The 21903-nt window shown below is 56.7% G+C and overlaps 2 protein-coding genes and 1 pseudogene across 4 annotated transcripts; all 3 read right to left on the bottom strand.

The window, feature by feature from the left end:
* Nucleotides 1–917: 917 nt before the first annotated feature.
* On the bottom strand, nt 918–2362 carry LOC308232690 (uncharacterized protein; the record flags this gene model as incomplete). Its single annotated transcript, XM_080639918.1, is given in 2 exon segments — nt 918–1684; nt 1687–2362. Coding segments are annotated over 2 exon segments (1443 nt in total).
* A 339-nt stretch (nt 2363–2701) lies between these two features.
* Nucleotides 2702–3372, bottom strand: LOC308232689 (annotated as a pseudogene). The gene has a single exon. The product of its transcript is annotated as an uncharacterized misc_RNA (transcript).
* A 509-nt stretch (nt 3373–3881) lies between these two features.
* On the bottom strand, nt 3882–21236 carry PPP4C (protein phosphatase 4 catalytic subunit). 2 transcript variants are annotated; one of them, XM_080639915.1, is made up of 9 exons: nt 21160–21236; nt 17368–17467; nt 11239–11290; nt 10760–10810; nt 10336–10437; nt 8959–9132; nt 8096–8222; nt 6434–6623; nt 3882–4161 (listed from the first exon to the last, which is right to left on the bottom strand). In XM_080639915.1, the coding sequence occupies exons 2-9, from the start codon at nt 17463–17465 to the stop codon at nt 4032–4034; spliced, it is 924 nt and encodes a 307-aa protein (XP_080496041.1). In that variant the 5' UTR covers nt 17466–17467; nt 21160–21236; the 3' UTR covers nt 3882–4031. The 2 variants fall into 2 exon arrangements, with proteins under 2 accessions (XP_080496041.1, XP_080496042.1); XM_080639916.1 differs by having other exon boundaries at nt 8959–9069.
* Nucleotides 21237–21903: the final 667 nt, after the last annotated feature.

Genomic DNA, 21903 nt, shown 5'->3' with positions numbered 1-21903 from the left:
TGCCCCAGAGAAGGACTCAATGGGTGCCCCATAGAATGGATCCCTGCCCCACAGAAGGAATCAATGGGTGCCCCATAGAAAGTGATCCCTGCCCCATAGAAGGACTCAATGGGTGCCCCATAGAATGGATCCCTGCCCATCCCTGCCCCATAGAATGGATCCCTGCCCCAGAGAAGGACTCAATGGCTGCCCCATGGAAAAGATCCCTGCCCCATAGAAGGACTCAATGGGTGCCCCATGGAGGGGATCCCTGCCCCATAGAAGGACTCAATGGGTGCCCCATGGAGGGGATCCCTGCCCCATAGAAGGACTCAATGGGTGCCCCATGGAGGGGATCCCTGCCCCATAGAAAGCCCCAACGGGTGCCCCATAGAAAGGCCTCCCTGCCCCACAGAAGGGCTCAGTGGACGCCTCCATTCACCCCATAGCAAAGCCCAATGAGCGTCCCACAGACGGCCCTCCTGCCCCATAGCAGGCCCCAATGGGTGCCCCATAGGGGAGACCCCTGCCCCACAGCATTGCCCAACGGGTGCCCCATAGAGAAGATCCCTGCCCCATAGCATTGCCCAATGGCTGCCCCCATTCACCCCACAGCAAGGCCCAATGGCTGCCCCATGGAGAACTCCCCTGCCCCATAGCACACCCCAAAGCCGCCCCCACAGCACGGCCAATGGCCGCCCCACAGAAGCGATCCCTGCCCCACAGCACACCCCAAAGGCGGCCCCACGGCGCCCACCCCGCCCCACACCGCTCCCGTTACCGGTCTCTCTCTCTCAGGCCGGAGGCCTCCGCTGATGGCGCCGGAAGCGGCGGGAGGGGGGGGGGGGGGGGGGGCGGAGGAGGGGGAAGGAGGAGGCGGCACCTCCCGCTCCGCCTCAAAATGGCGGCCGCGGCCTCCCCCCCCTTTCCCCTTCCCGTTACCGGTTCCGCTCCCTCCGTTCCCCCCTCGCTTCCCCTTCGCGTTCCTCCTCCTCCCGGTGCCCCCCCCCTCCCGTTCCCGCTCCCGTTCCCGTTCCCCCCATCCGGTGCTCACGGTTCCGAGGCTCGGGCCCGGCGGCAAAAGGCGGCGACGCGAGGCCGGCCTGAGGGGAGGGGAGGGCGGGGGGGGGGGGGGGGCGGGAAGGAGGAAGAAGGGGGCGTGGCCTAAAAGGGAGATCTCGCGAGACTTCGAGCCCGCCTCCTGCCCGCCGTTGTTGGCCCCCGGGGTGTGGTGGCGGTGAGGGGGGATCTCGCGAGATCTCGGCGCGGAGTCTCGCGAGAAGCGGCGGAAAGGGGGGAGACTGAGAGAGGGAGAGAGAGAAGATGGCGGCGGAAGGGGGGGGGCGTGGCCCCGCCGAGGCTCCCGCCCGCCGAGGCTCCTGATTGGCCGAAACGCGGATGACGTGAGGCCGCCCCCGCCAGGCGACGTCGTGACGCTCGCGTCCGCGCACGTGGCGGCGGCGCGGGCATGGCGGCGGCCATGTTGGCTGCTGGGAGGCGCCATGATGGGTTGGCCACGTGACTCCTCCCTCCCCCTTCCCTCCCCCCCCCCCAGAGACCCCATAGAGACCCATAGAGACCCCATAGAGACCCACAGAGACCCCATAGAGACCCCATAGAGACCCACAGAGACCCATAGAGACCCATAGAGACCCATAGAGACCCCATAGAGACCCATAGAGACCCCATAGAGGCCCATAGAGACCCACAGAGACCCATAGAGACCCCATAGAGCCCCACAGAGACCCATAGAGACCCCATAGAGACCCATAGAGACCCATAGAGACCCCATAGAGACCCACAGAGACCCATAGAGTCCCCATAGAGACCCATAGGGACCCATAGGGACCCATAGAGACCCCATAGAGACCCCATAGAGACCCACAGAGACCCATAGAGGACCCATAGAGACCCATAGAGACCCCATAGAGACCCATAGAGACCCATAGAGACCCCATAGAGAACCCACAGAGACCCATAGAGTCCCCATAGAGACCCATAGAGACCCATAGAGACCCCATAGAGACCCATAGAGACCCATAGAGACCCCATAGAGACCCACAGAGACCCATAGAGTCCCCATAGAGACCCATAGAGACCCATAGAGACCCCATAGAGACCCATAGAGACCCATAGAGACCCCATAGAGACCCATAGAGACCATAGAGTCCCATAGAGACCCCATAGAGACCCCCAGAGACCCATAGAGACCCATAGAGACCCCATAGAGACCCATAGAGCCCCATAGAGACCCAGAGACCCCATAGACACCCATAGAGACCCCATAGAGCCCCCCATAGAGCCCCATAGAGACCCCATAGAGACCCATAGAGACCCCATAGCGCCCCATAGAGACCCCATAGAGACCCATAGAGGACCCCATAGCGCCCCATAGCGCCCCATAGAGACCCCATAGAGACCCATAGAGACCCCATAGAGCCCCATAGAGACCCCATAGAGACCCATAGAGACCCATAGAGACCTCATAGAGACCCATAGAGCCCCATAGAGACCCATAGAGACCCCATAGAGACCCACAGAGACCGATAGAGACCCCAAAGAGCCCCACAGAGACCCATAGAGACCCCATAGAGACCCATAGAGACCCACAGAGACTCATAGAGGACCCATAGAGACCCATAGAGACCCCATAGAGACCCATAGAGACCCATAGAGACCCCATAGAGACCCACAGAGACCCATAGAGTCCCCATAGAGACCCATAGAGACCCATAGAGACCCCATAGAGACCCCATAGAGACCCACAGAGACCCATAGAGTCCCCATAGAGACCCATAGAGACCCATAGAGACCCATAGAGACCCCATAGAGACCCCATAGAGACCCTTAGAGACCCATAGAGACCCATAGAGACCCATAGAGACCCCACAGAGACCCATAGAGACCCCATAGAGACCCATAGAGACCCATAGAGACCCATAGAGACCCACAGAGACCCATAGAGACCCCATAGCGCCCCATAGAGACCCCATAGAGACCCATAGAGACCCCATAGAGACCCCTAGAGACCCCATAGAGACCCCATAGAGACCCATAGAGACCCCATAGAGACCCCTAGAGACCCCATAGAGACCCCATAGAGACCCATAGAGACCCCATAGCGCCCCATAGAGACCCATAGAGACCCCATAGAGACCCCATAGAGACCCATAGAGACCCCATAGCGCCCCATAGAGACCCATAGAGACCCATAGACACCCAGAGACCCCATAGACACCCATAGAGACCCATAGAGACCCATAGAGACCCCATAGCGCCCCATAGAGACCCATAGAGACCCCATAGAGACCCATAGAGACCCCATAGAGACCCATAGAGACCCCATAGAGCCCCATAGCGCCCCATAGAGACCCCACAGAGGCACTTTGGGGCTTTTTGGAGGTTTTTTTATCTAAAAGGAGCAGAAACGGCCTCAAAAATCCCCGTTGGGAGGGAAACGGGGGGGGGGGAGGGGACGGGGGGGAGGGGTTCCCCCGGGGGGGGTCACCCCAGAGGTCACAGGAGGTCCGCAAGGGTCATGAAGGGTCCGTAAGGTCAAGGGTCACTCGTAGGTCATATTGGGGGGGGGGGGGGGCGGTCCTGAAGGTCAAAGGTCACCCCAGAGGCCATGAGGGTCCCTGGAGGTCAAAGGTCACCGCATACATCATGGGGTCGGTCAAGGGTCACGGGGTCCCTAAAGGCTAAAGTGACCTCCATTGACCCCTATTGACTCCCATTGACTCCCATTGACCCCCATTGACTCCCATTGACTCCCATTGACTCCCATTGACCCCCATTGACCCCCATTGATGCCCATTGACTCCCATTGACCCCCATTGACCCCCATTGACTCCCATTGACTCCCATTGATGCCCATTGACTCCCATTGACCCCCATTGACCCCCATTGACTCCCATTGACTCCCATTGACTCCCATTGACCCCCATTGAGCCCCATTGACTCCCATTGACCCCCGTTGACCCCGGTTGACCCCGGATGACCCCGGTTGACCCCGGATGACCCCGGATGACCCCGGTTGACCCCGGATGACGTCACAGGAAGTAGTCGGCCACGGGCTTCTTGGCGGGGATCCCGCGCGTCTCCTGCGGCGCCGCCTCGAAGATGATGAATTCCTTCTGCAGGTGCTCGTCCAGCTCCAAGATGGCCGCCACGTTCCCGCACCTGCGACCCAGAGCCCCATAGAGACCCATAGGGACCCATAGGGACCCATAGAGACCCATAGAGACCCCATAGAGACCCATAGAGACCCCATAGAGACCCATAGAGACCCCATAGAGACCCCATAGAGACCCCATAGAGCCCCATAGAGACCTATAGAGACCCATAGAGACCCCATAGAGACCCATAGAACCCCATAGAGACCCATAGAGACCCATAGAGACCCCATAGAGACCCCATAGAGACCCATAGAGACCCATAGAGACCCCATAGAGACCCATAGAACCCCATAGAGACCCATAGGGACCCCATAGAGACCCCATAGAGACCCATAGAGACCCATAGAGACCCCATAGAACCCCATAGAGACCCATAGAGACCCCATAGAGACCCCATAGAGACCCATAGAGACCCACAGAGACCCCATAGAGACCCCATAGAGACCCATAGAGACCCATAGAGACCCCATAGAGACCCCATAGAACCCCATAGAGACCCATAGGGACCCCATAGAGACCCCATAGAACCCCATAGAGACCCATAGAGACCCCATAGAGACCCCATAGAGACCCATAGAGACCCATAGAGACCCCATAGAGACCCCATAGAACCCCATAGAGACCCATAGGGACCCCATAGAGACCCCATAGAGACCCATAGAGACCCATAGAGACCCCATAGGGACCCATAGAGACCCCATAGAGACCCATAACAATGTGGGTCTATGGAAGTTATCACCCCCTTAGCATGCCCTTAACATGTCCCTACCTATGAAGTCAATGGGGGTCTACAGACATTACCACCCCCTTAGCGTGTTCCCAGTATGTCCTTAGTGTGTTCTTAACATGTTCTTACCATGTCCTTAGCATATCCGTACATGTAGAACCTAACGGGTGTCTACACACGTTACCACCCCCTTAGCGTGTTCCTAGTATGTCCTTAGTGTGTCCTTAACATGTTCTTAATGTGTCCTTAGCATGCCTTCAGCATATTCCTAACTATAAAACCTAATGGGTGTCTAAGGACATTACCACCCCCGTAACATGTTCTTAGCATGTCCTTAGCATGTTCTTAGCGTGTCTTTAGCATGTTCTTAGTGTGCCTTTAGCATGTCCTTAGCCTATCCGTAACTATACAACCTAATAGCTGTCTGTGGGTCATCACCTCCTTGGCGTGTCCTTAGCGTGTCCTTAGCATGTTCTTAGTGTGCCTTTAGCATGTCCTTACCATACCCCCAACTACACAACCTAACGCGTGTCTGCGGATGCCATCACCCCCTTAGCGTGTCCTTAGCGTGTCCTTAGCATGTTCTTAGCGTGCCTTTAGCATGTCCTTAGCCTATCCGTAACTACACAACCTAATGGCCGTCTGTGGGTCATCACCCCCTTGGCGTGCCCTTGGCGTGCCCTTAGCATGTTCTTAGCGTGTCTTTAGCATGTTCTTAGTGTGCCTTTAGCATGTCCTTAGCCTATCCGTAACTACACAACCTAATGGCCGTCTGTGGGTCATCACCTCCTTCGCGTCCCCTTAGCGTGCCCTTAGCATGTTCTTAGCGTGCCTTTAGCATGTCCTTAGCCTATCCGTAACTACACAACCTAATGGCCGTCTGTGGGTCATCACCCCCTTCGCGTCCCCTTAGCGTGCCCTTAGCATGTTCTTAGCGTGTCTTTAGCATGTTCTTAGCGTGCCTTTAGCATGTCCTTAGCCTATCTGTAACTACACAACCTAATGGCCGTCTGTGGGTCATCACCCCCTTGGCGTCCCCTTAGCGTGCCCTTAGCATGTTCTTAGCGTGCCTTTAGCATGTCCTTAGCCTATCCGTAACTACACAACCTAATGGCCGTCTGTGGGTCATCACCCCCTTGGCGTGCCCTTGGTGTGCCCTTAGCATGTTCTTAGCGTGCCCTTAGCATGTTCTTAGCGTGCCTTTAGCATGTCCTTAGCCTATCCGTAACTACACAACCTAATGGCCGTCTGTGGGTCATCACCCCCTTGGCGTGCCCTTAGCGTGCCCTTAGCATGTTCTTAGCGTGCCTTTAGCATGTCCTTAGCCTATCCGTAACTACACAACCTAATGGCCGTCTGTGGGTCATCACCCCCTTCGCGTCCCCTTAGCGTGCCCTTAGCATGTTCTTAGCGTGTCTTTAGCATGTTCTTAGTGTGCCTTTAGCATGTCCTTAGCCTATCCGTAACTACACAACCTAATGGCCGTCTGTGGGCCATCACCCCCTTGGCGTGTCCTTGGCGTGCCCTTAGCGTGCCCTTGGCGTGTCACCTGTAGCAGTAGTTGGGCGCGGACCAGACGGTGAGCACGGTCTCGCTGAAGTGCCACTTGTAGCCCTCCATGACGAGCTGGTGCGCGCGGCCGATCATGGCGATGGCGTTGGCGGCGTTGAACTGCGCCACCACGTCGCTGCCAAAGAGGTACCCGGCCCCCCGCGGGGACACCCCCCAGCCCGTCGTGTCTGCGGGGGGAACGGGGCGGACATGGGGGACATGGGGGACATGGGGGACATGGGGGACATGGGGGGTATGGGGTACATGGGGTAGATGGGGTAGATGGGGGTATGGGGTGGATGGGGTAGATGGGGTAGATGGGGTAGATGGGGTAGATGGGGTAGATGGGGGGTATGGGGTATATGGGGTAGATGGGGTAGATGGGATACATGGGGGTATGGGGTGGATGGGGTACATCAGGTATATGGGGGTATGGGGTACGTGGGGTACATGGGGTAGATGGGGTACATGGGGGGTATGGGGTACATGGGGTACATGGGGTAGATGGGGGGTATGGGGTACATGGGGTACATGGGGTAGATGGGGTACATGGGGGGTATGGGGTACATGGGGTACATGGGGTAGATGGGGGGTATGGGGTACATGGGGTACATGGGGTAGATGGGGTACATGGGGGGTATGGGGTATATGGGGTAGATGGGGTACATGGGGGGTATGGGGTACATGGGGTACATGGGGTAGATGGGGTACATGGGGGGTATGGGGTATATGGGGTAGATGGGGTAGATGGGGGGTATGGGGTACATGGGGTACATGGGGTAGATGGGGTACATGGGGGGTATGGGGTACATGGGGTACATGGGGTAGATGGGGGGTATGGGGTACATGGGGTACATGGGGTAGATGGGGTACATGGGGGGTATGGGGTATATGGGGTAGATGGGGTAGATGGGGGAATGGGGTAGATGGGGTACATCAGGTATATGGGGGTATGGGGTACGTGGGGTACATGGGGTAGATGGGGGTATGGGGTAGATGAGATATATGGGGGGTATGGGGTACATGGGGTAGATGGGGTACATGGGCTATATGGGGGTTATGGGGTATATGAGGTACGGGGCTATGGGGCTGTGGGGTACGGAGTATGGGGCTAGGGTCTATGGGTCCATGGGGTTATGTTGCTATGGAGTTATGGGGTTATGGGGCCATGGGGCTATGGGGGCTATGGGGCTATGTTGCTATGGGGTTATGGGGCTATGGGGCCATGGGGCTATGGGGCTATGGGGTTATGGGGCCATGGGGCCATGGGGCTATGGGGCTATGGGGTTATGGGGCTATGGGGCCATGGGGCTATGGGGCTATGGGGTTATGGGGCTATGGGGGGCTATGGGGCTATGGGGTTATGGGGCTATGGGGCTATGGGGTTATGGGGCTATGGGGTTATGGGGCTATGGGGGGCTATGGGGCTATGGGGTTATGGGGCTATGGGGCTATGGGGTTATGGGGCTATGGGGGGCTATGGGGCTATGGGGCTATGGGGTTATGGGGTTATGGGGCTATGGGGCTATGGGGTTATGGGGCTATGGGGCTATGGGGTTATGGGGCTATGGGGGGCTATGGGGCTATGGGGCTATGGGGTTATGGGGCTATGGGGCTATGGGGCTATGGGGTTATGGGGCTATGGGGCCATGGGGCTCACCCTCGGGGTCGGACCAGAGGAGGTCGCACATGGGCCCGTCGTGGGGCACCTCCTGCTTGCGGTCAATGGTGCGGATCTGGTCCAGGGTCTGGATGGAGGGCGAGAGGCCGCCGTGGACACAGAAGATCTGGGGGGGGGACACACGTGTGCTTAGCGTGTGCTTAGCGTGCTCTTAGCGTGTTCTTACCGTGTTCCTAGTGTGCTCTTGGCAGACTAGCATGTTCTTACTGTGTTCTTAGCCTGTTCTTAGCATGTTCTTAGTGTGTGTGCTTAGCGTGTTCTCAGCATGTTATGTTCCCAGCGAGTTCATGTGCTTAGCATGTTCATGTTCTTAGCATGTTCTTAGCGTGTTCGTCTGCTTAGCGTGTTCTCAGCATGTTTCATGCGAGCTCATGTGCTTAATGTGTGCTTAGCATGTTCTTAGCATGTTTGTGTGCTTAGCTTACTCTTAAAGCGTTCACGTTCTTACCACCTTCTTAGCATGTTCTTAGCATGCTTGTGTCCTAGCGTGTGCTTAGCGTGTTCTTACTGTGTTCCTAACATCTTAGTGCGCTCTGTTTGTGTGCTTAGCGTGTTTTCAGCACGTGCTTAGCGTGTTCTCATTGTGTTCGCGTTCCCAGCGTGTGCCTAGCATGTGCTCACACCCTTCTTAGCATGCTCATGCTCTTACTATGTTCCCGCTCTTAGCGTGGGCTTAGCGTGTGCTTAGCGTGCTCCCACTCCTCACCACGCTCTCAGCGTGCCCTTAGCCTGCCCACGTTCTTACTGCGCCCACGTTCTTAGCGTGCTCTTTAGCGCGTTCTCCGTGTCTTTGCGTGCTTAGCGTGTCCTTGGCGTGTCCTTAGCGTGTCAGGCGCCCGCACCTTGCCGTCGATGATGGCCGAGAGGCTGAGGTAGTCGAAGATCTCGGTGCAGTAGCGCCACACGGTGACGGAGCCGTACTTGCGCAGGCACTCGTCGTAGAAGCCGTAAACCTGCGTGATCTGCCGGCTCTCGTGGTTGCCCCGGATCAGCGTGATCCGGTCCGGGTACCGCACCTGCACCGCGGCGCGGGCCGTCAGGCCGCCGGCGCACCGGGGGGCGCCAACGCGCGCCTACGCGGCCCCACGGATCCTCCCAGCCAGCAGGGGGCGCCAACGCGCGCCTATGGATCCCCCCCAAGGTTCCTCCCAGCCAGCAGGGGGCGCCAAAGGGTTCCTATGGATCCCCCCCAGTGGATCCTCCCGGGCAATAGGGGGCGCCAACGCGCGCCTATGGATCCCCCCCAAGGTTCCTCCCAGCCAGCAGGGGGCGCCAAAGGGTTCCTATGGTTCCCCCCCAGTGGATCCTCCCGGGCAATAGGGGGTGCCAACGCGCGCCTATGGATCCCCCCAAGGTTCCTCCCAGCCAGCAGGGGGCGCTAAAGGGTTCCTATGTATCCCCCCCCAGTGGATCCTCCCAGCCAGCAGGGGGCGCCAACGCGCGCCTATGGATCCCCCCCAAGGTTCCTCCCAGCCAGCAGGGGGCGCTAAAGGGTTCCTATGCATCCGCCCCATGGATCCTCCCAGCCAGCAGGGGGCGCCAACGCGCGCCTATGGATCCCCCCCAAGTGGATCCTCCCGGGCAATAGGGGGCGCCAACGGGATCTGCTGCATTCCCCCCCCCCCCCACCGGGTCCTCCCAAGCAGCAGGGGGCGCCACCGCATTCCTCTGTACCCCCCCCCCCCCCTTGTGTCCTCCTGGACACCAGGGGGCGCCACTGGCTTCACCCGCACCTCTAGGGGAGCCCTCCCAGCCACTAGTGGGCGCTAATGTGCTCCTCCGCACCGACCGGGTCCTCCCGAACACCAGGGGGCGCCACCACCTCCCCACCCCACGGGGTCCCCCTATGGGTCCACCCCCATTCCCTGCCCAATGACCCCCAACTTATGGGTCCCTCCCTATAGGTTCCCCTCCTCCATGTGTGGGTCCCATTGGATGCCCCACACACGGGGGTCCTGCCCCACTTATGGGCCTCTGCCCCACACGTAGGGGTCATGCCCCAAACACTGGGTTCTGCCCCACACATATGGGTCCTGCCGCACACATTAGGGTCTGCCCCACACATTGGGGTCTGCCCCACGCATTAGGGTCTGCCCCACACATTGGGGTCTGCCCCACACATGGCGGTCCTGCCCCACACATTAGGGTCCACCCCACACATTGGGGCCCTGCCCCACTTATGGGGCTCTGCCCCACACATGGGGGTCCCCCCGCCCCACCTTGAGCGCCAGCAGCAGCAGGAAGGTCTCGACGCTGTAGAAGCCCCGGTCCACGAAGTCCCCCATGAACAAGTAATTGGTCTCTGGGACGTCCCCCCCGACCTGTGGGGCACAAGGGGGGCACTTATGGGGCACAGGGGGGGCACTTATGGGGCAGGCAGGAAGCAATAAGGGGACATAAAGAAGTGGTTGGGGGGCACTTATGAGGCACAACGGGGCACTCATGGGTCACGGGGGGGCACTTATGGGGCACAGGGGGGCACTTATGGGGCACAGGGGGGCACTTATGGGGCACAAGGGGCACTCATGGGGCAGGTTGGGGGCAATAAGGGGACATGAAGAAGTGGTTGGGGGGCAATAAGTGGGTCCAGGAACACTTGGGGGGCACTTGGGGGTCCAGGGGGGCACTTGTGGGGCAGCTCACCCTGAAGAGCTCCTTGAGGTCATAGAACTGCCCATGGATGTCGCCACAGACCTGGGGGGGGAATGGGGGTCAGAGCCCCACTGCCCCATAGCCACCTATATCCACCCCATAACCCCCTATATCCGTCCCATAGTGCCATGTATCTGCCCCATAGCCCCCTATATCCGCCCCACAGCCCCCTATATCCACCCCACAGCCCCCTATATCCGCCCCATAGCTCCCTATATCCACCCCATAGCCCCCTATATCCACCCCACAGCCCCCTATATCCGCCCCATAGCCCCCTATATCCACCCCATAGCCCCCTATATCCGCCCCACAGCCCCCTATATCCGCCCCATAGCTCCCTATATCCACCCCATAGCCCCCTATATCCGCCCCACAGCCCCCTATATCCGCCCCACAGCCCCCTATATCCGCCCCATAGCGCCCTATATCCGCCCCATAGCCCCCTATATCCGCCCCATAGCGCCCTCTACCGTCACAGGGGAGTCCACCCTCTGCACATTGCTCTCCTCCACCAGGATCTCCCTGCAGGCAATGGGGGTGTTAATTACCCCATAGGGTGTTAATTACCCCATAGGGTGTTAATTACCCCATAGGAGTGTTAATTACCCCATAGGGTGTTAATTACCCCATAGGGGTGTTAATTACCCCATAGGAGTGTTAATTACCCCATAGGGGTGTTAATTACCCCATAGGGTGTTAATTACCCCATAGGTGTGTTAATTACCCCATAGGGTGTTAATTACCCCATAGGGTGTTAATTACCCCATAGGAGTGTTAATTACCCCATAGGGGTGTTAATTACCCCATAGGGTGTTAATTACCCCATAGGGGTGGTAATTACCCCATAGGAGTGGTAATTACCCCATAGGGTGTTAATTACCCCATAGGAGTGTTAATTACCCCATAGGTGTGTTAATTACCCCATAGGGTGTTAATTACCCCATAGGAGTGTTAATTACCCCATAGGGTGTTAATTACCCCATAGGGTGTTAATTACCCCATAGGGGTGTTAATTACCCCATAGGAGTGGTAATTACCCCATAGGGGTGGTAATTACCCCATAGGAGTGTTAATTACCCCGTAGGGGTGTTAATTACCCCATAGGAGTGTTAATTACCCCATAGGGTGTTAATTACCCCATAGGAGTGTTAATTACCCCATAGGGTGTTAATTACCCCATAGGGGTGTTAATTACCCCATAGGGTGTTAATTACCCCATAGGAGTGTTAATTACCCCATAGGGGTGTTAATTACCCCATAGGAGTGTTAATTACCCCATAGGGGTGTTAATTACCCCATAGGGTGTTAATTACCCCATAGGTGTGTTAATTACCCCATAGGGTGTTAATTACCCCATAAGGGTGTTAATTACCCCATAGGAGTGTTAATTACCCCATAGGGTGTTAATTACCCCATAGGAGTGTTAATTACCCCATAGGGGTGTTAATTACCCCATAGGGTGTTAATTACCCCATAGGGGTGTTAATTACCCCATAGGAGTGGTAATTACCCCATAGGGTGTTAATTACCCCATAGGAGTGTTAATTACCCCATAGGGGTGTTAATTACCCCATAGGAGTGTTAATTACCCCATAGGGTGTTAATTACCCCATAGGAGTGTTAATTACCCCATAGGGTGTTAATTACCCCATAGGGGTGTTAATTACCCCATAGGAGTGGTAATTACCCCATAGGGGTGGTAATTACCCCATAGGTGTGTTAATTACCCCATAGGGTGTTAATTACCCCATAGGTGTGTTAATTACCCCATAGGAGTGTTAATTACCCCATAGGAGTGTTAATTACCCCATAGGGTGTTAATTACCCCATAGGGGTGTTAATTACCCCATAGGAGTGGTAATTACCCCATAGGGGTGGTAATTACCCCATAGGTGTGTTAATTACCCCATAGGGTGTTAATTACCCCATAGGAGTGTTAATTACCCCATAGGGTGTTAATTACCCCATAGGGTGTTAACTACTCCATAGGGGTGTTAATTACCCCATAGGGTGTTAATTACCCCATAGGAGTGTTAATTACCCCATAGGGTGTTAATTACCCCATAGGAGTGTTAATTACCCCATAGGGGTGTTAATTACCCCATAGGAGTGTTAATTACCCCATAGGGTGTTAATTACCCCATAGGAGTGTTAATTACCCCATAGGGTGTTAATTACCCCATAGGGTGTTAACTACTCCATAGGGGTGTTAATTACCCCATAAGAGTGTTAATTATCCCATAGGGGTGGTAATTACCCCATAGGGTGTTAATTACCCCATAGGGGTGTTAATTACCCCATAGGGTGTTAATTACCCCATAGGAGTGGTAATTACCCCATAGGGGTGGTAATTACCCCATAGGAGTGTTAATTACCCCATAGCTGTGTTAATTACCCCATAGGGTGTTAATTACCCCATAGAGTGTTAATACCCCACAGAGCCATTAATTATCCCATAGCATAACTAATGAGCATGTTAAAGAAGCTGTTAATAAGGATGCTGATTAGCATGCTAATTAATATGTTAATGAGACTGCCGTTAATAAGAACACTAATTAGGATGCTAATAAGGCTGCTGTTAATGAGGCTGTTAATACGCATGCTAATGAGGATGCTAATGAGAGTGCCGATAATCAGGATGCTAATGAGGCTGCTGTTAATAAGAGTTCTGTTAATGGAAGCGCTGCTAACGAGGTTGTTGTTAATGAGTATGCTAAAGAGGGTGCTGTTAATGAGAAGGCTAATGAGTATGCTAATGAGAATGCTGTTAATGAGGATGCTAATGAGGATGCTAAAGAGGATGCTGTTGCTGAGAGTGCTGTTAATGAGGGCGCTGCTAATGAGGATGCTAATGAATACGCTAATGAGTATGTTAATGAGGGTGCTGTTAATGAGTATGCTAATGAGGATGCTAATGAGAACACTAATGAGAATGCTGATAAAAAGAGTGCTGTTGTTAATGAGGATACTAATGAGAATGCTGATAAAAAGAGTGCTATTGTTAATGAGTATGCTAATGAGAATGCAAATGAGAATGCTAATGAGAATGCTAATGAGAATGCTAATGAGTATGTTAATGAGAATGCTGAGTATGTTAATGAGTGTGCTAATGAGAATGCTAATGAGAATGCTGATAAAAAGAGTGCTATTGTTAATGAGTATGCTAATGAGGATGCTAACGATTATGCTAATGAGGGTGCTCAGGAGGGTGCTAAGGGGGGTGCTCAGGAGGGTGCTCAGGGGGGTGCTCAGGAGGGTGCTAAGGAGGGTGCTAAGGGGGGTGCTCAGGAGGGTGCTCAGGGGGGTGCTCAGGAGGGTGCTAAGGAGGGTGCTAAGGGGGGTGCTCAGGAGGGTGCTCAGGAGGGTGCTCAGGAGGGTGCTCAGGGGGGTGCTCAGGAGGGTGCTCAGGAGGGTGCTCAGGAGGGTGCTAAGGGGGGTGCTCAGGAGGGTGCTCAGGAGGGTGCTCAGGGGGGTGCTCAGGAGGGTGCTCAGGAGGGTGCTCAGGAGGGTGCTCAGGGGGGTGCTCAGGAGGGTGCTCAGGGGGGTGCTCAGGAGGGTGCTAAGGGGGGTGCTCAGGGGGGTGCTAAGGGGGGTGCTAAGGGGGGTGCTCAGGAGGGTGCTCAGGGGGGTGCTCAGGAGGGTGCTCAGGGGGGTGCTCAGGAGGGTGCTCAGGAGGGTGCTCAGGAGGGTGCTAAGGGGGGTGCTCAGGGGGGTGCTAAGGGGGGTGCTAAGGGGGGTGCTCAGGAGGGTGCTCAGGAGGGTGCTCAGGAGGGTGCTCAGGGGGGTGCTCAGGAGGGTGCTCAGGGGGGTGCTCAGGGGGGTGCTAAGGGGGGTGCTAAGGGGGGTGCTAAGGGGGGTGCTAAGGGGGGTGCTCAGGAGGGTGCTCAGGAGGGTGCTCAGGAGGGTGCTCAGGGGGGTGCTCAGGAGGGTGCTCAGGAGGGTGCTCAGGAGGGTGCTCAGGGGGGTGCTCAGGAGGGTGCTCAGGGGGGTGCTCAGGGGGGTGCTCAGGGGGGTGCTCAGGGGGGTGCTCAGGAGGGTGCTAAGGAGGGTGCTAAGGGGGGTGCTCAGGAGGGTGCTCAGGAGGGTGCTCAGGAGAGTGCTCAGGAGGGTGCTCAGGAGGGTGCTCAGGAGGGTGCTGAGGAGGGTGCTCAGGAGAGTGCTCAGGAGGGTGCTCAGGAGGGTGCTAAGGGGGGTGCTCAGGAGGGTGCTCAGGAGGGTGCTCAGGAGGGTGCTCAGGAGGGTGCTCAGGAGGGTGCTCAGGAGAGTGCTCAGGAGGGTGCTCAGGAGGGTGCTCAGGAGGGTGCTGAGGAGGGTGCTCAGGAGAGTGCTCAGGAGGGTGCTCAGGAGGGTGCTAAGGGGGGTGCTCAGGAGAGTGCTCAGGAGGGTGCTCAGGAGGGTGCTCAGGAGGGTGCTCAGGAGGGTGCTCAGGAGGGTGCTCAGGAGGGTGCTCAGGAGAGTGCTCAGGAGGGTGCTCAGGAGGGTGCTAAGGGGGGTGCTCAGGAGAGTGCTCAGGAGGGTGCTCAGGAGGGTGCTCAGGAGGGTGCTCAGGAGGGTGCTCAGGAGGGTGCTCAGGAGGGTGCTGAGGAGGGTGCTCAGGAGGGTGCTCAGGAGGGTGCTCAGGAGGGTGCTCAGGAGGGTGCTCAGGAGGGTGCTCAGGGGGGTGCTCAGGAGGGTGCTCAGGAGGGTGCTCAGGAGGGTGCTCAGGAGGGTGCTCAGGAGGGTGCTGAGGAGGGTGCTGAGGAGGGTGCTCAGGAGGGTGCTCAGGAGGGTGCTCAGGGGGGTGCTCAGGAGGGTGCTGAGGAGGGTGCTCAGGAGGGTGCTCAGGAGGGTGCTCAGGGGGGTGCTCAGGGGGGTGCTCAGGAGGGTGCTCAGGGGGGTGCTGAGGAGGGTGCTGAGGAGGGTGCTCAGGAGGGTGCTCAGGAGGGTGCTCAGGAGGGTGCTCAGGGGGGTGCTCAGGAGGGTGCTCAGGGGGGTGCTAAGGGGGGTGCTAAGGGGGGTGCTCAGGAGGGTGCTCAGGAGGGTGCTCAGGGGGGTGCTAAGGGGGGTGCTCAGGGGGGTGCTCAGGAGGGTGCTCAGGAGGGTGCTCAGGAGGGTGCTCAGGGGGGTGCTAAGGGGGGTGCTCAGGAGGGTGCTCAGGAGGGTGCTCAGGAGGGTGCTCAGGGGGGTGCTCAGGAGGGTGCTCAGGAGGGTGCTCAGGGGGGTGCTAAGGGGGGTGCTCAGGAGGGTGCTCAGGAGGGTGCTCAGGAGGGTGCTCAGGAGGGTGCTCAGGAGGGTGCTCAGGAGGGTGCTCAGGGGGGTGCTCAGGAGGGTGCTCAGGAGGGTGCTCAGGGGGGTGCTCAGGAGGGTGCTCAGGAGGGTGCTCAGGAGGGTGCTCAGGAGGGTGCTAAGGGGGGTGCTCAGGAGGGTGCTCAGGAGGGTGCTCAGGGGGGTGCTCAGGAGGGTGCTCAGGAGGGTGCTCAGGAGGGTGCTAAGGGGGGTGCTCAGGAGGGTGCTCAGGAGGGTGCTCAGGAGGGTGCTCAGGAGGGTGCTCAGGAGGGTGCTCAGGAGGGTGCTCAGGGGGGTGCTCAGGAGGGTGCTCAGGGGAGTGCTCAGGAGGGTGCTCAGGAGGGTGCTAAGGGGGGTGCTCAGGAGGGTGCTCAGGAGGGTGCTCAGGAGGGTGCTCAGGAGGGTGCTGAGGAGGGTGCTGAGGAGGGTGCTCAGGAGGGTGCTCAGGAGGGTGCTCAGGAGGGTGCTCAGGAGGGTGCTCAGGAGGGTGCTCAGGGGGGTGCTCAGGAGGGTGCTCAGGAGGGTGCTCAGGAGGGTGCTCAGGAGGGTGCTCAGGAGGGTGCTCAGGAGGGTGCTCAGGGGGGTGCTCAGGAGGGTGCTCAGGAGGGTGCTCAGGAGGGTGCTGAGGAGGGTGCTGAGGAGGGTGCTCAGGAGGGTGCTCAGGAGGGTGCTCAGGAGGGTGCTCAGGAGGGTGCTAAGGGGGGTGCTCAGGAGGGTGCTCAGGAGGGTGCTCAGGAGGGTGCTGAGGAGGGTGCTGAGGAGGGTGCTCAGGAGGGTGCTCAGGGGGGTGCTCAGGAGGGTGCTAAGGGGGGTGCTCAGGAGGGTGCTCAGGAGGGTGCTAAGGAGGGTGCTAAGGAGGGTGCTCAGGAGGGTGCTAAGGAGGGTGCTCAGGAGGGTGCTCAGGAGGGTGCTCAGGAGGGTGCTAAGGGGGGTGCTCAGGAGGGTGCTCAGGAGGGTGCTCAGGAGGGTGCTGAGGAGGGTGCTGAGGAGGGTGCTCAGGAGGGTGCTCAGGGGGGTGCTCAGGAGGGTGCTAAGGGGGGTGCTCAGGAGGGTGCTCAGGAGGGTGCTCAGGAGGGTGCTAAGGAGGGTGCTCAGGAGGGTGCTCAGGGGGGTGCTCAGGAGGGTGCTAAGGGGGGTGCTCAGGAGGGTGCTGAGGAGGGTGCTCAGGAGGGTGCTAAGGAGGGTGCTCAGGAGGGTGCTCAGGAGGGTGCTAAGGAGGGTGCTAAGGGGGGTGCTCAGGAGGGTGCTCAGGAGGGTGCTCAGACTCAGAGAGTGCTATTGTTAATGAGTATGCTAATGAGGATGCTAATGATTATGCTAATGAGGGTGCTGACCTGGCCTTGGCGCACAGAGCCTTCACCTCGCTCTCCTTGATGAGCTCGCAGCGCCGCAGCTGCTCGATCTGCCGGTCCAGGTCACTGAGCTCCCCCATGGCTGCCGGGACACGGACCCCCGCCATTAACATATGCTAATGAGACCCCCACCGTTAACGTATGCTAATGAGACCCCCACCATTAACAGATGCTAATGAGACCCCCACCATTAACATATGCTAATGAGACCCCCACCGTTAACATATGCTAATGAGACCCCCACCATTAACAGATGCTAATGAGACCCCCACCATTAACAGATGCTAATGAGACCCCCACCATTAACAGATGCTAATGAGACCCCCACCATTAACATATGCTAATGAGACCCCCACCGTTAACATATGCTAATGAGACCCCCACCGTTAACATATGCTAATGAGACCCCCACCATTAACATATGCTAATGAGACCCCACCGTTAACATATGCTAATGAGACCCCCACCGTTAACATATGCTAATGAGACCCCCACCATTAACATATGCTAATGAGACCCCCACCGTTAACATATGCTAATGAGACCCCCACCATTAACATATGCTAATGAGACCCCCCACCATGAACATATGCTAATGAGACCCCCACCATTAACATATGCTAATGAGACCCCCCTCGTTAACGGATGCTAATGAGACCCCCCCCGTTAACGGATGGTAATGAGACCCCCTCATTAACGGATGCTAATGAGCCCTCCCATTAACAGATGCTAATGAGCTCCCCTCATTAATGGATGCTAATGAACCCCCAATTAACGGATGCTAATGAGAACCCCCATTAACAGATGCTAATGAACCCCCATTAACGGATGCTAATGAACCCCCATTAATGGATGCTAATGAGCCCCGCTCATTAACGGATGCTAATGAACCCCTCATTAACGTATGCTAATGAACCCCCATTAATGGCTGCTAATGAGCCCCCATTAACGTATACTAATGAACCCTCCATTAACATATGCTGATGAGCTCCCTCATTAACGCATGCTAATGAACCCCTCATTAACATATGGTAATGAGACCCCTCATTAACGGATGCTAATGAACCCGCCATTAACATATGCTGATGAGCTCCCTCATTAACATATGCTAATAAACCCTCCTCATTAACATATGCTGATGAGCTCCCTCATTAACGTATGCTAATAAACCCTCCTCATTAACGCATGCTGATGAGCACCCTCATTAACGCATGCTAATGAACCCCCATTAACTTATGCTAATGAGCCCCCACTGATTAACGTATGCTAATGAGTGCCCGCTGATTAACATACGCTATTGAACCCCCTGATTATCATATGCTAATGAGCTCCCCACTCATTAACTTGTGCTAATGAACCTCCACTCATTAACATGTGCTAATGAGCCCGCCCTGATTGACATATGCTAACGAACCCCCTCTGAGTAACATATGCTAATGAACCCCCGCTGATTAACATATGCTAACGACCCACACTAATTAGCATATACTAATGAACATATGTAAAGCACCATGCACGAGGAAACCCTCGCTGATTAACATATGCAAATGAACATGTGCATACTAACATCTGCTAATTAACACGCGCTAATTACGTCTCATTAACATACTCCGATTCGCGCGCATAAGTTAACGTTTATTAATCAACGCTCATTAATGAAGCCCCATTGATCCCCATTAATACTTCCTGAAGCTCATTAACACTAATGAATGCTCATTAATTAACCCCTTTAATTGAGACTCATTAAGCAAGGCTCATTAATTAAAGCTCATTAACACCCCCTAATTAACACCCACCAATTAACGCCCATTAATTGACCCCTGTGATGCTCATTCATTAACTCCCATTAATGGGCACTCCTCAATGGGCTCATTAACACTCATTAATTAACGCTCATTAATGACCCGCAGGGATTCTCATTAATTAACACCCACTAATTGACGTTGCTCTCATTAACCCTAATGAACCCTCATTAACCCTCAGGAAACCTCGCTAATTAACACCCATTAATAAGTCCCTATTAACGTTCATTAGTCATTAATAACCCTCATTAATTAACCCCCATTAATCACTGCTAATTAAACCACATTAACTGCAACAGTCAATAATTAACACTCATTAACACTTATTAACATTCATTAACACTGATTAACACTCATTAATTAACCCTTGATGATCATTAGCCCTCATTGACCCTCGTTAACCTTTAATAACCCCAATTAACTCTAATTAACCTTCATCAGCCTTAATAAAGCTTAAGAAACCTTAATTGCCTTTAATTAACTCTCATTAACCCTAATTAGCCTTAATTAAGCCTCATTACCCCTAATTAGCCCCAATTAATGCTCGTTACCCCTAATTCGCCTTCATCAAGCTCATTCATGGACCCCTGCCTATGGGGCTGGAGCAGCCCCACATGGGGTTATGGGGCGCAGCTGCCCCATAAGTGCCCCCCATAGCCCCCCCCACAGACCCCCCATAGCCCCCCATAGACCCCCCATAGACCCCCATAGACCCCCCATAGACCCCCATAGCCCCCCATAGACCCCCCACAGACCCCCCATAGCCCCCCATAGACCCCCATAGACCCCCCATAGACCCCCATAGCCCCCCATAGAACCCCCATAGACCCCCATAGACCCCCATAGACCCCCATAGAACCCCCATAGACCCCCATAGACCCCCCCATACGCCCCCATAGAACCCCCATAGACCCCCATAGCCCCCCCATAGATCCCCATAGACCCCCCATAGACCCGCATAGAACCCCCATAGACCCCCATAGCCCCCATAGCCCCCCATAGACCCCCCATAGCCTCCATATACCCCTATAGAGCCCCATAGCCCCCCCATAGACCCCATAGCCCCCCATAGACCCCCAATAGACCCCCATAGCCCCCATATACCCCTATAGAGCCCCATAGCCCCCATAGCCCCCCCATAGACACCCATGGACCCCCATAGACTCCTATAGAGCCCCATAGCCCCCCATAGCCCCCCCATAGACCCCCATAGACCCCCCATAGCCCCCCATAGACCCCCATAGCCCCCCATAGCCCCCCCATAGACCCCCATAGCCCCCCATAGCCCCCCCATAGACCCCCCATAGACCCCCCATAGACCCCCATAGAACCCCCATAGCCCCCCATAGACCCCCCATAGCCCCCCATAGACCCCCATAGACCCCCCATAGACCCCCATAGACCCCCCATAGACCCCCCATAGACCCCATACCTCCTATATCCAACCCCAGACCCGCAGAGCCCCCATAGCCCCCCATAGCTCCCCCCCAGACACCAACAGACCCCCATAGCCACCCCATAGACCCCTACAGAGCCCCATAGCCCCCCCATACACTCCCATAGCCCCCCATAGAGCCTCATAGAGCCTCATACCCCCCCCAGACACCCATAGACCCCATAGCCCCCCCATAGACCCCTATAGAGCCCCACAGACCCCATAGAAGCCCCATAGACCCCCTCAGACCCCCCACAGACATCCATAGCCCCACACAGACACCCATAGATAACCACAGACCCCTATAGAGCCCCATAGCCCCCCCATAGCCCTCCATAAACCCCATAGACACCCATAGACACCCCATAGCCCCACATAGCCCCCCATAGAGCCCCACAGCCCCCCACAGACACCTAAAGAGCCCCATAGACCCCCTATAGAGCCCCATAGACCCCCATAGAGCCCCATAGAGCCCCATAGACCCCCATAGAGCCCCATAGCGCCCCATAGCCCCCCATAGCCCCCATAGGGCCCCACCGGCTGCGACCTCCGGCGCCGCGGCCGCCGCGCGTCACTTCCAGGCCGGCCCCTGCCGGAAGCGGAAGAGCGCGGCCGGCGGCAGGAAGTGACGTCAGGCAAGAGGCGGGGCCAGGAGCGGACCCGACCATAAAGACGCGCCAAGGGAGGGGCCCCCGGGGCCTTGAGCGCCCCCCAGTGGATCCAATGCAGCCCCTATGGGTCCCACTGCCCCCTATGGGTCCCATTGCCCCCCTATGGGTCCCACTGCCCCCCTATGGCTCCCATTGTCCCCCTATGGGTCCCGTTGCCCCCTATGGGTCCCACTGCCCCCTATGGCTCCCATTGTCCCCCTATGGGTCCCGTTGCCCCCTATGGGTCCCATTGCCCCCCTATGGGCCCCATTGCCCCCCCATGGGTCCCATTGCCCCCTATGGGCCCCATTGCCCCCTATGGGTCCCAATGCATCCTTACGGGTCCCATTGCTCCCTATGGGTCTCAATGCCCCCCCTATAGGTCCCATTGCCCCCTATGGGCCCCATTGCCCCCCTACGGGTCCCATTGTCTCCCTATGGGTCCCATTGCCCCCTATGGGCCCCATTGCCCCCCTATGGGTCCCAATGCATCCTTACGGGTCCCATTGCTCCCTATGGGTCTCAATGCCCCTCCTATAGGTCCCATTAACCCCTATGGGCTCCATCGTCCCCCTATAGGTCCTAATGCACCCCTATGGGTCCCACTGCCCCCCTATGGGGCTCAATGCCA

Source organism: Psittacula echo (assembly GCF_963264785.1).
Source record: "Psittacula echo genome assembly, contig: SCAFFOLD_56, whole genome shotgun sequence".
Classification (NCBI taxonomy): Eukaryota; Metazoa; Chordata; class Aves; order Psittaciformes; family Psittacidae; genus Psittacula; species Psittacula echo.
This window is presented reverse-complemented; position numbering and strand designations above follow the sequence as displayed.

Coding starts and splice junctions, on each gene's coding strand:
- PPP4C (XM_080639915.1), bottom strand. CDS start 17,465: ATGGGGGAGCTCAGTGACCTGGACCGGCAGATCGAGCAGCTGCGGCGC. Junction 10,438..10,759: donor ACCTCAAGGAGCTCTTCAGG/GTGAGCTGCCCC, acceptor TGTGCCCCACAG/GTCGGGGGGGACGTCCCAGA. Junction 8,223..8,958: donor CGGCCATCATCGACGGCAAG/GTGCGGGCGCCT, acceptor TCCCCCCCCCAG/ATCTTCTGTGTCCACGGCGG.